The sequence below is a fragment of the Leptosomus discolor genome, chromosome 6 (assembly GCF_034619465.1).
Source record: "Leptosomus discolor isolate bLepDis1 chromosome 6, bLepDis1.hap2, whole genome shotgun sequence".
NCBI classification, from domain to species: domain Eukaryota; kingdom Metazoa; phylum Chordata; class Aves; order Leptosomiformes; family Leptosomidae; genus Leptosomus; species Leptosomus discolor.
The window spans coordinates 65,219,773-65,232,775 of record NC_141396.1 but is presented as its reverse complement, the minus strand read 5'-3'; the positions used below and the strand labels follow the sequence as shown (position 1 = coordinate 65,232,775).

General features: G+C 54.5%; 1 protein-coding gene across 1 annotated transcript in view; it reads right to left on the bottom strand.

Moving 5' to 3' along the window:
• WNT9A (Wnt family member 9A) overlaps positions 1-12,063 on the bottom strand; it is a 55,394-nt gene extending 43,331 nt beyond the window's left edge. Inside the window, exon 1 of the mRNA XM_086467068.1 lies at positions 11,969-12,063. Within this exon, the coding sequence (XP_086323194.1) occupies positions 11,969-12,063 (95 nt within the window). The remainder of the gene's footprint in view (positions 1-11,968) is intronic.
• Between the last annotated feature and the right edge of the window lie 940 nt (positions 12,064-13,003).

Sequence of the window (13,003 nt, the reverse complement as noted above, 5' to 3'; positions counted from 1 at the left end):
ACCTCCATGCCACGAGGTGCCCCCCTGCTCTGCCAAGGGAGAGCATCCAACCCCATTTTACCAGCTACATGGTAAACATATGGCCAGTGTTACCACATAACAGGGTCATCGAGCCCAGCACAGTCCCAAACACCAGTGAGTCAGAAAAGGCGAAGCCTTCAAGCTCACCTCCCCCCCTCCCAGTACCAGCTCCAGCTCTCAGATTTTCCATGAGCCTTGCAGCAGCCCAAGCAAGTGCCTCAAGGGATGCAGTGGCTGAGGGAGGATGCTCTTCTCTGACCCTGGTGCCTCCCCGGCAAGGCAGCGTCTGGGACAGCCCACAGGGAACCCAGTTCATGCAGTGGGGAAGACTGGGACCACAAGCTCCCCAGAGACAAACTGCAGTGACTTTTGAGTCATCTCCACTACATCAGGTGAGATTTGTTGTTCCCTCTGCAAGCTCAGGAGACAAATGCAGGATTATACCTGGTCCCACTCCTCTCCAAATGCTACCTCTTTGGCCCAGCATGTCCTGCACTTCGCAGAGACAGGTCTCTGCCCATAAGCACATCTCCAACAGCTACAAAACCAGCATGGAGATTATGACTTGTAACACTGACCACAGGGACTGCTCAAAGCCTTGTTTAGTCCCATTCACACTCTCTCAAGAGCAGCTCTTCAGCTTCAGTCCTCTCTTCAAACTCATGCTAAGCCTCTGGATTTCCAGAGTCAACATGGGACAAGCCAGAAGATAGAAATAGTCACCAGGGATGCAACACAGCCGTGCTAATGAGCCAAAGGAAGTGTTGGATCTTGGGTTAGACCCTGTAATTCAGCTCAAGTGGCTATTTCACCTCTGGCCTGTCAGATCAACTTGCTAACCACAGACAGGGAAATAGCTCCCCGCTAGCTCCCAGCAGGAGACTTATCTTTGGCAGGGGCTGAAAACACCCCTACCCCACCTCACCTTTGATTACGGAGGCCCAGAGATGCAGAAAGAGAGCTACGCTATAAGTTTGCCAGGTATTTCAAGATCTCACCTTACATTGGAAGGGGATTAGGGCTAGAAAGGAATTTTGTCAAGATTAAGCAAAGCAAGTCAGTTCTTTTGAATAAAGTATCAGTTTTGGTGAACTGTCCCCAGAGGGGTTTGGGCTCCAGGATAGGGTTTCTTGTCAGAGGAGATGGGCAGCCCTGGAGAGCTGTAGCGCAGCCGGGCTTGCAGCAGAGCAGCAAGCTGGGCTCTCTGCCCCTGAGCTGGGCAAGCACCACTGAAGCCATTGATTGAACTGGGAGAAGTCCCTGTAGCCAAGACCAACAGAGCCAGCCCAAAAGGACTTGCCTAAGTTGGATGCTCATCCTAAATGCAACCACACTCTGCTGTTCCCCAGGTACCCCATCCCACCAGATGCCCTGGCTCCCAGGTGAATACCCCACTCTGAGCTGAACTTGGCTCCCAGGCACTCTGTCATCGCTCATTCACTCACACCCGAGCAAGACCAACGCTGGTTCCATCCAACGGAGAAGCTCAGCTCTGCGAGCAGTGCTGCTGCAAGAGGCAGGGGCATGTAGTGCTGTGACACACCCCAGGTCAGTCCGTGGGGTACAGATGCTCCCATAGCCGAGGCGGGGGGGGACACTAGAAGTGTCCTTTGAGACCGCTGAAGGAGGTAACTAGGCCTCCTCAGACCTGGGTGCGTTGAGATACTTGTGCTTAAGGCTGGAGAGCAGTAGGGTGTAAAGAAGCAGAGAAACACCAAAACACACAGTGGCCTTTGTAGGCTAAACTCCAGTGGGAGCACATTTTCTCTGCTTACCTGAGCATATTGCATTGCTTTGTCTGATGCCCTCACCCACACTCCCCAACGCTGAAAGGCACGGCCTTAGAAGAGGCTCTGCACCCACAGGAGACAGGACTGACTGGTTTTCCATGGGAACCAGGAGACACTGAAGACAAAGCAAGATTTGGGGGAAGAGAACCATCTGAGAAACAATCCGGGAGACCTCCTGCAGGCAGGACACCTACCCTTCCCCCAGGCAGAACGAGGAGCTTTGGTGTTAAGGCCAAGCAGGGTAAATTCCCACTAAAAAAACACCCCCTACCAGCAGTCAGGTCTTCACGCTGATTCAAAGTGAGGCATTGTGTTGGTCACCAGGGTAAAATGAAGCCCTTATAAGCTCAGCTTCAGGCATAGCCAAGGAGCACTCTCTCAACACCCAGAAGACTGAACACTTCACCTTGGCAACTTCAAAGCACAAGGTTTTTACTGGCAGTAATCCTAAAAGATGGAGCTGGAAAGCCCCACAAGAGGTCCCCTGCAACATGCAGAACCAGCCTCACCTACAATCTTCAGCTGCAATCTCTAATGGAAGTGCAGTTATGCCACCCCAGGGCTGTCTGGCTTTGTTTCCTCGCAGTACCAAGCATGAGATCACCAATCTTCAAAAAAAAAATAAACCACCCCCAGAGAAGACATTACAATGAGGGTATTTAAAGGTCTGAGCTCACCATAGTCAATGCACCCAGCTCAGCAGGGGTTCAACACAGCAAGATCTACACTGGGAATTAGCTGTAGGGAGGTGACGAGGACTAGGGCACCGCGACGCCTCTGTGCAGTTTCTTTTAAGCAATCAGGGAAGTCTACAAAGACGACAGCAAGTCGTGAGAGCAACCTGCCAGGCCGTGCATGCCGGAGCTCAGCAGATGGGCACTCCTCTGTAACGTGAGCACCGGGTGATCCTGCAGCCCCCCCCCCACCGACAGCCCCTCCAGCCCAGCCTGCAGAGGGGTCAGCCAGCACCAAGTGCACGCTGTAGCAACACACCGCACGCTCCCACAGGCGGAGCTGGGGAAGCTGTCACACGCCACTGATGGATGACAGCGGGGAACATAAATAAGGCACTTTGTTGGGGGGTGGCATTGGAAGGGTAATGATTTGCTCTGACTGGAAGTCAGAACAGGTATTCTTGAAGACACAGGTGAACCCACCTCGGGAGACGCTCATCAGGCAACGCTGATGCTTTTGGAGCCAAGTCATGACCAATTCCTTTTGGAAAGAAGTTAAGAGGTGCTTCAGACACAGAGGCAAGAAACCCAGTGTCAAGTCATGGGCTCTGTGCACCAAAGAAATTCATCCTGACAGCCTCAGTCTCACCTACCTGCATGTTCCACATTAAGACATCATCCAGGAGTCAGACTCAAGACATACCCCTGTGTATCTCAAAGTAAACTGCTAGTTTTGCTAGACCCTAAAGGTGGAAAAAAAAAATAATCCATGAGGCAATGGAAGCTAATTCTTTTGCTCATCAGCTGACCTGCTCCAAGAGGACTCTGCCTTGAAAGCAACAGTTGCTTGATCCTACTTGCTTTGGGAGGCTGCTCTGTAGTTTGGCTTGAGAGGTTTCCCCAACAGCAGACCAAGGCTCTGGGCTAAACTTCTGCCCATTCCTCCCAGGATTCCCTCAGTCAGAGCCATTTGACAGTTGGTCTTTAAGCAGAGCTCAGCTATTCCTATTGGCATCTCAGTACTTCATTCACATCTAGGGGAACTCACACGTTGCTCCACAGCACAAGAAGCTACCTCCTACTATGCACAGTAAAGGGACAATTATGCTACTTTAGTCTCTGGAAGACTAAAAGCAGTTTTTCCAAGAAAGGAAACTCTTGCTACAATTGTGAAACTTGTCCATCCAGTGCGCAGTAAATGCAGCAAGCTCATTTCCCCCCCCCCCCCCAAAGTCCATAGGCATCTGGCTATCCAATTAATGCTATTTTAATGAGCTAGGCCAAATGAATCTGCTCATAAAATTCATGCCAACTCCCATACAGCCTGACATCCCATCAACACGAACTGCATGCTCCATGCTACCTTCCAAGCCAGCACAGACTCAGCATTAATGTCAGATACTGTTGAGTTTGCACGTTCTACGGTGGATGTATAGAAGAGCTGTTTTGCTCTGTGTTCTTTCCAACGGAAGAGTTCAAGTTTTTTTAACCTGTCATTTCCCCTTCCCCCAAAAGAAATCCTTCAGCAACTGAATTAACAAAATACTCCCCACAACTTCGAGGAGAATGATTTAAGTTCACGAGCAGACTGGAAGACCACATAGCACATGCAGGAGCTGCTTGACCCATTTGAAATGGAGCTCTCTGCAACAGCGAAGGGAAAAAAGTCAAAATAGATTTTTCTATCAACTAAAGCAAATCCCATAACTGCTATGTTTATCCATGTAGTCAAAATACTCCCCGTTCCACTTAGCACAGTGCAAACACCCATTACAATAAAATGTAAAGCTTACTGAGCTGATAAACTTCATAAGTGTATTTTATGACAGGTCAAGAGATAAGACTCATTAGCACTTACAGCCACGATCTCAGGGAACCTTAAAAAGCACAGTTAAAAACAGAGGAAGAGGAAAAACTTGAGAGTAGACATCCAAAAACTTCTGAAGGGCTAACCCTTTCCACCCAGTATCATCATAATTTCTAGCTCTTATTCAACTTGACCTGAGCTGGCTCCCCAGCTTTGGGTCCAGTAAATCAGGAAAACATATCCTATCTGTCCTGCCTGCAGCCAGACCACGTGCTGGTCCAGGACCTGCAGCACCCGTCTCCCTGCAGCCACATTCTGCAGGAGCAGCAGTAGCCTTCCACCAGCATTTAACAGCGCAAGCAACAGGCCCTCTGCTTGAGGGCTGCTGAGATTGAGAAACCACTTGCATTAACGTGCTACAAGCCACTAGAGAGCTTTTTTTTTGGCTGCAGAGAAAAGCTGCTTCATCATGGAGGGAAGCCAGAAGCTCAGCGTGTTCACAGTCTGGAAAGCCAGGTACATGAGACTTGTTGGATTGCTTCAACACACATCCTCAGGGAAGCACTGGGAAGCTGGCAGGTTGCTACCTGGACAGGCAGGGAATTTAGGTTAAAGGAGTTTGTGTCCAACATAGGCTTTCAGTATGAACTAAGCAAGCGCCATCCCACCCAAGAGTGTGTTCTCCAGGAGATCACTGTAGCTGCACAGTCAGGCATAGAGAGCTTCCACATAAACCAGATCAAGACAGTTTTAATGCAGTGGGCCTTCTCCTCTCAAGGCAGCAAACACTGAGATGAGCTGTCCCATTTGAACTCAAGAGAACTCAAGCCCTGAAGGTGCCACATTGCTCTGTGAAACTGGAGCAGAGGATCTATGTTGGGCTTCCGGCAGCAGAAGTCCTTACACCTCTGGTGGCTTGAGACTGTGTTCAAGGCTGTCTCCCCCACAGGGATATTCCAAGGTAGCATCTCCACAGTCTCCAAAAAAAAACCCTCAAAACCCCTTTTCAACCTGAGTCTCTCTTAGAAAGTGGTTATGCACAGGGATGTAAGAGCTAGACGGGGCAGGCAAGTCCAGCCTTCAGCTCTTCTGAGCTTTCTAGGTCCCAGCTCTGCATCAGAAACTGCCTCATGCAGTGGAAGCACTGGTGATGCTCACTGGTTCAGTACCTCCTCTGGCTAGTCAGAGGCCTCCATAAATACAAATAGCATAGTTCAGTGTCTTCTGGCTTGGCTGTTCCACCAAAAAGAATCTCAAGAAGCCTTTAAATATCAACATTTCGTTGAGGGGAAAATACCAGGAATAAAAACACTGCCAGCATCTTCCTAAAGGAAAGGAACAGAGCATCCCTGGGACAGAAACATTCTTCTCCAGGAGGCAATTACACCAAGTCTGCCACCACAGGGGATTAAGCAGACAGAAATGAAGAACCCAAAGACTGACACGGTCCGGTCAGAAACATTCAGACTAAGAAGCATCACATTGGCTTCTCCCTGCAGTCTTCCAGACCTTCCACTTAACCCTCCCCCTTCCCATTCCCACAACCTAATTCAATTACCTACCACTGAATAAGCCTTAAGGCAATTCTCATTACCCTCCGATAAAGCACAAGGCCTTTAATTATTAAACACTCATGAGCTTTTTTGTGTTGGGGTTATGGGGCTGGACTCCCTTTTATTGTTGTTAACAGCTTCCAGAAAGCAAGTTAATCATTGACCAGGCCTTTCACCAGGAGACCATAGTCCTATAGCTTCCTGGTCTCCAGTTCTGCATCACCAGTCACACTAAAGAAAGTCACCGGCCTCCCGCTTTGCCAAATACCCACTCAATATTCTCCTAACAAACCATCTTCTCCCCCTAGGGAGTCATCTGTAGCTCTAGTGACCACTGCAAAAAAACACCACATGCAGTACTTGGACACAGAGGCTGCGTACAACGCTCACCATTAAGTTAAGTTCAGAGAGAAAGAGCCCCGGTGTCTTTCCCAAGTAAGGGAAACTGAGGCACAAGATAGTGGTTCCCAAGTCTCAAGCAACGCTGCCAATCCAGTACATAAGTCTTAAGACATACTGATCCCTGTCTGAATAAAGTTATGCTCCATCCTCTAAGCACACTGGAAGAGGAAGGAGCTTTCAGGTACTGTCCCCCACTTTCTGATTCGGGACAGATTCTCACCCCCAGGGCTGACGACGCAGGTCTGGCAGACCTTAGCTGCACGCACAGTTATTTCTCCAAATGCTCCTGGGTTTGTCATCACCCTCATAGCACTTCATCAAATCCAGGGCCACCTTCAAGCACCTACAAAAGCAAAGGCTTCTTCTGGGCATGGGGTTCCCCTTCGCAAAGGAATGGAGGTTAAACACTGCTTTGAATTGACCCAGAGGGGCCAACTTTGGGAGAGAAGCCCCTCAGGACTCAGATCAGTCTCTACATGACAATTCACCCAGCTCAAAAGTAACAGGGGTGGTGGGGGGGGGGGGGGAAAACCACAAACCAAGCCAGGCACACCCTTCCCATCCCGAGGAAACCCAGAAATCCAGCACCACCATCTAGAACAAAGCAGAACGCCACAGGGTGGGATGGCCAAGCCACCCTTCCCAGCCCCAGGAGCTGCCTCCTTCAGGCTCCAGCTGCGTTTGCCTGCGTGCCGCATTCCTCCCTCGCCACCCGAGTCCCAGGTTTTGTTTTTTTGGGTCGTGCTGAGAACCAGCTGCTCCGTCTCACGCACGCCAGCGCCTGGAAAGCCAACAACACCCTGCGGCCTGGCGACGCCACAGCTTCCCCGAGAAGTTCACACGCTCTTCGGGCCGAGGCTGCGGACGCGAGCGTGTGGCCCCACACTACCATCAAGTGACAGGTATAGAAATTCTTGATGTGCAACAGCCGTGTTCGCACCTAGCGGATCCCGCAGGCTGGGGAAAAAAAAAAACCACCAAACCAAAACAAAACCAAACCAGCAGCAAAGCCTGCCAGCACCAGTGGGCTTGTTTTTATTGGAGAAGACATTCAAGCCGATGCCACACGCTTGGAGTGACAGAGTTCAGAAACCCGTGCTAGCTCTCAGCCCCCTTAAGAGCCCACACTCCATCAGGGTGGTCACAACCCCCCCAAATACCCCCTTCAAGTCCAGTATTCAGGTCTTTCCTAAGCAATTTTAGCAAAATCAGACCCTGAATTGCCAGGTTTCTACCCCAGCCGCACCCACAGCATAGTGGGGTACCTGTTCTGCACCTTCCGATGGGAACAAAAATATACTGCACTTCCCACAGCAACCAAACCCACCGTGCAGCAAGGAACCTGCTCTCGCTAGCGATGTGTTGGTAAATTAGGGCAAGCTCTGCTCCCCCTCCCTCCCTCTCCCCCACACAAGCATTTAAGGGTTCCTGTTGCCTGCGTGCAGTGTACAGATCAGTTACGTTTACGAAGAACATTGCAATCTGTCAATATAAACACTATGTAAGCATGAGCCACTTGTAACATTACTACTGTCTTGACAAGTGTTTGCAGAGGGGGCAGAGCTGCTCGGCTCCTGCAGGAGGAAAGCCGAGCAAACCCCAGCCTGCAGAAATGCAACACTTCTTCCAGCAAGCAGGAAAGGGTGCATCAAAACTGAATCAGGCTATAAACCAGAACACCCAGAAAGAAAGAGAGGGGTTTTGATTGATGGCCTGGACAGGTTGCAACCTCAGATCCCCAGAGCAGGCAGCTCAGGAAAGCAGCAAGCTCCTACGGGTCGGTTTGCCTTCCCACTAGCACCAGGACACAGCAGGACTGGTGTTACTCAGCCCGCCTGTCACCCCAGCACGGCTAAGCTTGTCATCTGCCACTTCCAAAGCCCAGCAGTGCAAGACCCAACACAATTCCCCGACGCCACTAGGGCAGTTCCACCACCCCCTAGCCACCTTTGAGAGGGGAAAGAGAGGGAGGGGAGGTACCCACACCCAAAGCTTGTAAGGCACAAGAAAAGCCGAACGGGGAGGAAAAGTGAAATGCAATGCTTTCGCAGGGAGCCCGGCGGCATGGGGCTGCTCCAGACTAACACACACACACCCCCCACACCCCACCAACAGCCAGTTGTAATACGGTGCAAACTAGTTCTCACACAGCCCAGCTGTAGAAGAGGCAGCTGAACATAAGATAAAAGCAGGCTCCCTTTTAGAACAGCCAGTGCCTCTCAACAAGCCAGTCTCAGCTGACACTTATCTCAAGGCAATGATTCCCCCCACTCTGGTATAGACTCGGCCAGTAACCGTCTCCCATTCGTGCTCCTACCCTGAAACACACCCAACATCATCAGGCCTCCTGACGGGCAGCTCGAAGTCTACCACAAGCCATCAGGTCCTGCTCAGTTTTGCATCAAGAAGTCTCTTATCTGAGACTCTCCTCTCCAGCATCAAGAAGTCTCACCTCGGACAAGGTTCAGGAGCTGCAGCATCACCACGTCCCCGAAGCCAGCCGCTTCCAGCTGCTTTCTAGTCACCAGGGCTAGCAAACCCCTCCTGAGCAGGTGCCTACAGGGACTCAGCTCTGCTCCCTGCTACACATCAGCATCGCTTCAGGCCCCGTCTTTGCCGCGCACCAGCTCCAAATTAAGCTGGTACCTGCTTCTCTCCTGCACCAGGGAGGTCAGCAACACCCAGGGAACAGCACTGAGGCTGCCAGCATAACCCTAGGTAAGGGACAAGCCTGTCCCTCCAGACAGTGAACTCTTACCTTCAGCCCGTGTCCTACCCAGGCAGCTTGGGGGTGGAGCAAGACAGCAAGAGCCCCCACCTGCACCAACGCTTTACCTCCCACACACCAAGCTCGGCTTCCAGAGGGCATTTATCACTTTTGGCTGCTTCTGCATCCCTCCAAGAGCACCACAACCAGACACACAGAGAAGCCGCAGCCTCCAGCCGCGGCTTTCCCACCCCAGCATCCCCCTCCCTGTTCACGAGCTGCCCCTGTGGGACAGACACAACCATAACTACACGCCGACACAATCTCGTTATCGTGTAACCGTGCCCCATTTCTGTCCCCACGCGCTAATTCCCCGCCAGGCCACACATTTGGAGACACTGAATTCTTTCCCCAAAATAAGACATTGGGGATTGGGGGGGTGGGAGCAGGGAGGGATCACTCACAGCTGTCCCTATTCCCCACCGGACTGCTGAACAGAGCAGCTAAGCTGCAGCTACACAACATCTGTTTAACACAGCTGCCCACTGCACTCTGCTCACCACCACCTCCTCCTCCGATGGGTGTGTTAGCACCTGGAGCAGAGAGCCTAGCAGGCCACCACCCAAAGGTGTCACGGTGGCTTTGATGACGCCTTGGGCTGGGAAGGAATGTCCCTTCCCCTGCCTAGAAAGGGTGGTGCTGCAGTAACTAAGCTCACCGCAGCATTTCAGCTCAGCTCCTGAGCAAAGGGGGATGCCTCCAGGCCTTTAGGAAAGATTAGCAAATGTTTATGTTGGAATAAACAGATGTCCTTCCTCACCTGGAGCAGCTTCTCCATGCATGTGGCTACCTTCCTAGGAAAGGAGGGCTAATATTAGCCCCCGCAGGGCACTTGCAGAGGCACCAAGAGCTCTGCAGGAACGTACAGCTTTTACCAGGTTAGATTTCTTTCCTTGTCCATACAGAAGCCCACAACAAGGAGGGCTCAGCTTTTCCACACACACTTGTTCGATCACATATCGCTGGGGACTAGCAGGGACCCCCGGACCTCAGCACTGACTATTCCCCCGTGTCCCCAGCAGCTCAGCAAGTGCAATCTCTGCTTTAGGCCTCTTGGAAGAACAAAGAGGAGATTAGCAGCAGATGCTGCTCCTTCGCTGTGGCTGTAACCAGAGCGCAGGATGCTTTGCATAAGCAAACTTCACTGCACACCGCAGCAGCCCCGGAGCACTTGGAGCTCACATCTGGCTGGGTGCACATCTGGCAGCATCTCCTTTTCCCCTCCTTCTTGCCAGAGAGGGAGTCTCAAATGAGAAACAGCAGCCGTACCGAGATGGAGAGAATAACCCGAAGCGGTCAGGACAGACCTAGGAGCGCACTTCCCTTGGCTCGATGCGGTCGCTCTTAAGTTAAAAATCCACACCAGCCGCACGAGGCCAGAAAAACCCCAGAAGCGAGCGACTGGAATGAGTTACCTGCTGCACTACAGCAGATACCAGCACCGCGTGGATTAACAGAGGAGTTACAGCCAAGCTCCTGTCAGTCCCCGAGGCACAGTACAACTGCACAGTGCTGGTGGTCTTGGGCAGACACACGAGCTAACGGGCTCGGTACAGCCCTCTGTGTGCTGCCGGGGGGGGGGAAAAAAAAAGAAGAGGGCTTTTCCTAAAAACCTACACACACAGGACAGGCTGTTTCCTCAGCAAACCAGCCCCAGCAGCAGGAAGTTAAACGGTTCTCGAGTTGGAAACAGAAGATTTAAGTAGCACTGTTTGGAAAACTTTGCCAGACCACAAGCAATGGACAAGCCTCAACACCAGGATTTGTTTTACTGGAAAGAGGAGGGGGGGGGAGGAAAAAAAAACCCTGAAGTCTGCTAAAAGATTCTCCAGGGCTGGTCCAGTGGCTCCTACCAGCGGTCACAACATCTCAAAAAGCAGCAAGAACCATCACTCTTGAGTAAACTCGCACTGAAACCTCTTAATCAGGTGATCGCATCCCATTCCCCTCGCAAACCGACCCCATTTTGGGGCAAGTCTTTAAGAAAAAAAAAAGAAAAAAAAGGCAAGAGGCAGCTACACTAACCCCTCCAAAAAAGCAATGGGGGGGGGGGGCTGCGCAGATGGAAAAGCAGCGGACCCTTCGCTCCGGGCTGAAGCCTCGCAACGCGGCTGCGGGGGGGCTTTAGAGAGGGGGAGCAGCGGGTCCTGTTGGGCTCCTCCAGCTCATCCCCTCCCGCCCCCAAATAGTGGGGGATAAGCGGGGCGGAGGGGGGGGGAAGCGGGATCCACCTGCGCGGCGCGGAGCGGGCGCGGACCGGGCCGGTAGCGCCCCCTGCCGGCCGCGCCCCCGCACCGCGCACAGGTGAGCACCGCGGGATGCGGCGGTTTCCGCGCCTCTCCGCGCCCAACTTGAAGGGGAACTTTCGCCTTTTCGGGGAAGAAGCTTTGCACCGCCGCAGGCTGGCGGCGGCAGCATGCGCACCCCCCCCGCCTCCCCAAAAAAAAACCCAACCAACGCCGGCGGGGTGATGTCGGGACCCGCTTGCCAGCACCTGCTGCTGCACCGTGCGCTTAAATTAGGGGGAAAAAACATCTTTTTTCCCCTGCTCGGGGTTGGGGGAGGTCACAGCCCGCACTGGGAGCCGAGCCCACTACGGCTGCGGGCCACCCTGTCGGGGAAAGGGCAGGACAAAACGCTCCCTCACCCCCAGCCCCTTCTGCTTGCCCCCTGGGGAAAAAAAAACACGGCGGCAACCGGCAGCTCCCCGGGGGGAGCGGCAGCGCACCGACGGCACCCGGTTAGGAGCGGCGGGACGGAGAGGGTTGCCCCTGCCCGTCCCCACCTCCCGGCGCGGCTGTCAGCGCCGGCGGGAGGGGATAACCTACCGGTAGCATCCCCACCTTGGGGCAAAAGGAAAAAAAAAAATTAAAAAAAAATTAAAAAAATGAAAGTTATAAAGGAGAAGCGCGGAGGGGGGGGGGGGGGGGGGGGAGGGCGCGCTGGGCACCTACCCGAAGTAGGCGGCGGAGGGCCGCGGGGCGCAGGCGAGCAGCCCTAGGAGAGCGCAGGAGGAGAGCCATCCCAGCAGGACGTGTCCATCCAGCATCTTGCAGCGGCGGCGCCGGCGCTGCTCATCTCGTTCCCCCGCCGCGCCCGCTGCGGCCCCGCCGAGCCGCGGCGCCTCTTATAGCGCGGCCGGCGGCGAGCGCCCGGCCGGCGGAGGGGCGGGGCGGGGGCGGGGCCTGGGGGCGGACAGGGGGCGGGGTTTCGCGGAGGAGGGAGGCGGTGGGGACACGCCCCCCCCCCGGAGGAGGGAGCTGGGGGGGGGGAGCGGTGGGAGGCGGGGGGGGGGCGGGGTGAGGAGGGGGGGGGGGGGGGAAGCAGAGGGGCGGAGAGAGAGGGGAGGGGCGGGGAGAGGGAGGGGGCGGGGGCGAGGAGGGGGTGTCGGCGGCTGGGTGTCCCGGGATGGGTGTCCCGGGGATGGGTGTCCCGGGATGGGTGTCCCGGGGATGGGTGTCCCGGGGTTGGGTGTCCCGGGATGGGTGTGCGGGGATGGGTGTCCCGGGTGGGGTGTCCCGGGGTTGGGTGTCCCTGGCTGGGTGTGCGGGGATGGGTGTCCCGGGTTGGGTGTCCCGGGGTTGGGTGTCCCGGGGTTGGGTGTCCCTGGCTGGGTGTGCGGGGATGGGTGTCCCGGGTTGGGTGTCCCGGGTTGGGTGTCCCGGGGATGGGTGTCCCGAGGATGAATGTCCGGGGATGGGTGTCCCGGGGATGGGTGTCCCGGGGATGGGTGTCCCGGGGTTGGGTGTCCCTGGCTGGGTGTCCCGGGGATGAGTGTCCCGGGGATGGGTGTGCAGGGGGTGGGTGTGCGGGGGGTGGATGTCCCGGGATGGATGTCCCGGGGACGGGTGTCCCTGTCTGGGTGTCCCGGGGATGGGTGTGCAGGGGGCGGGTGTGCGGGGGATGGGTGTCCCCGGCGGGCATGGGTGTGCGGGGGGTGGGTGTGTGGGGGGTGGGTGTCCCTGGCGCGATGTCCCGGGCATGGGTGT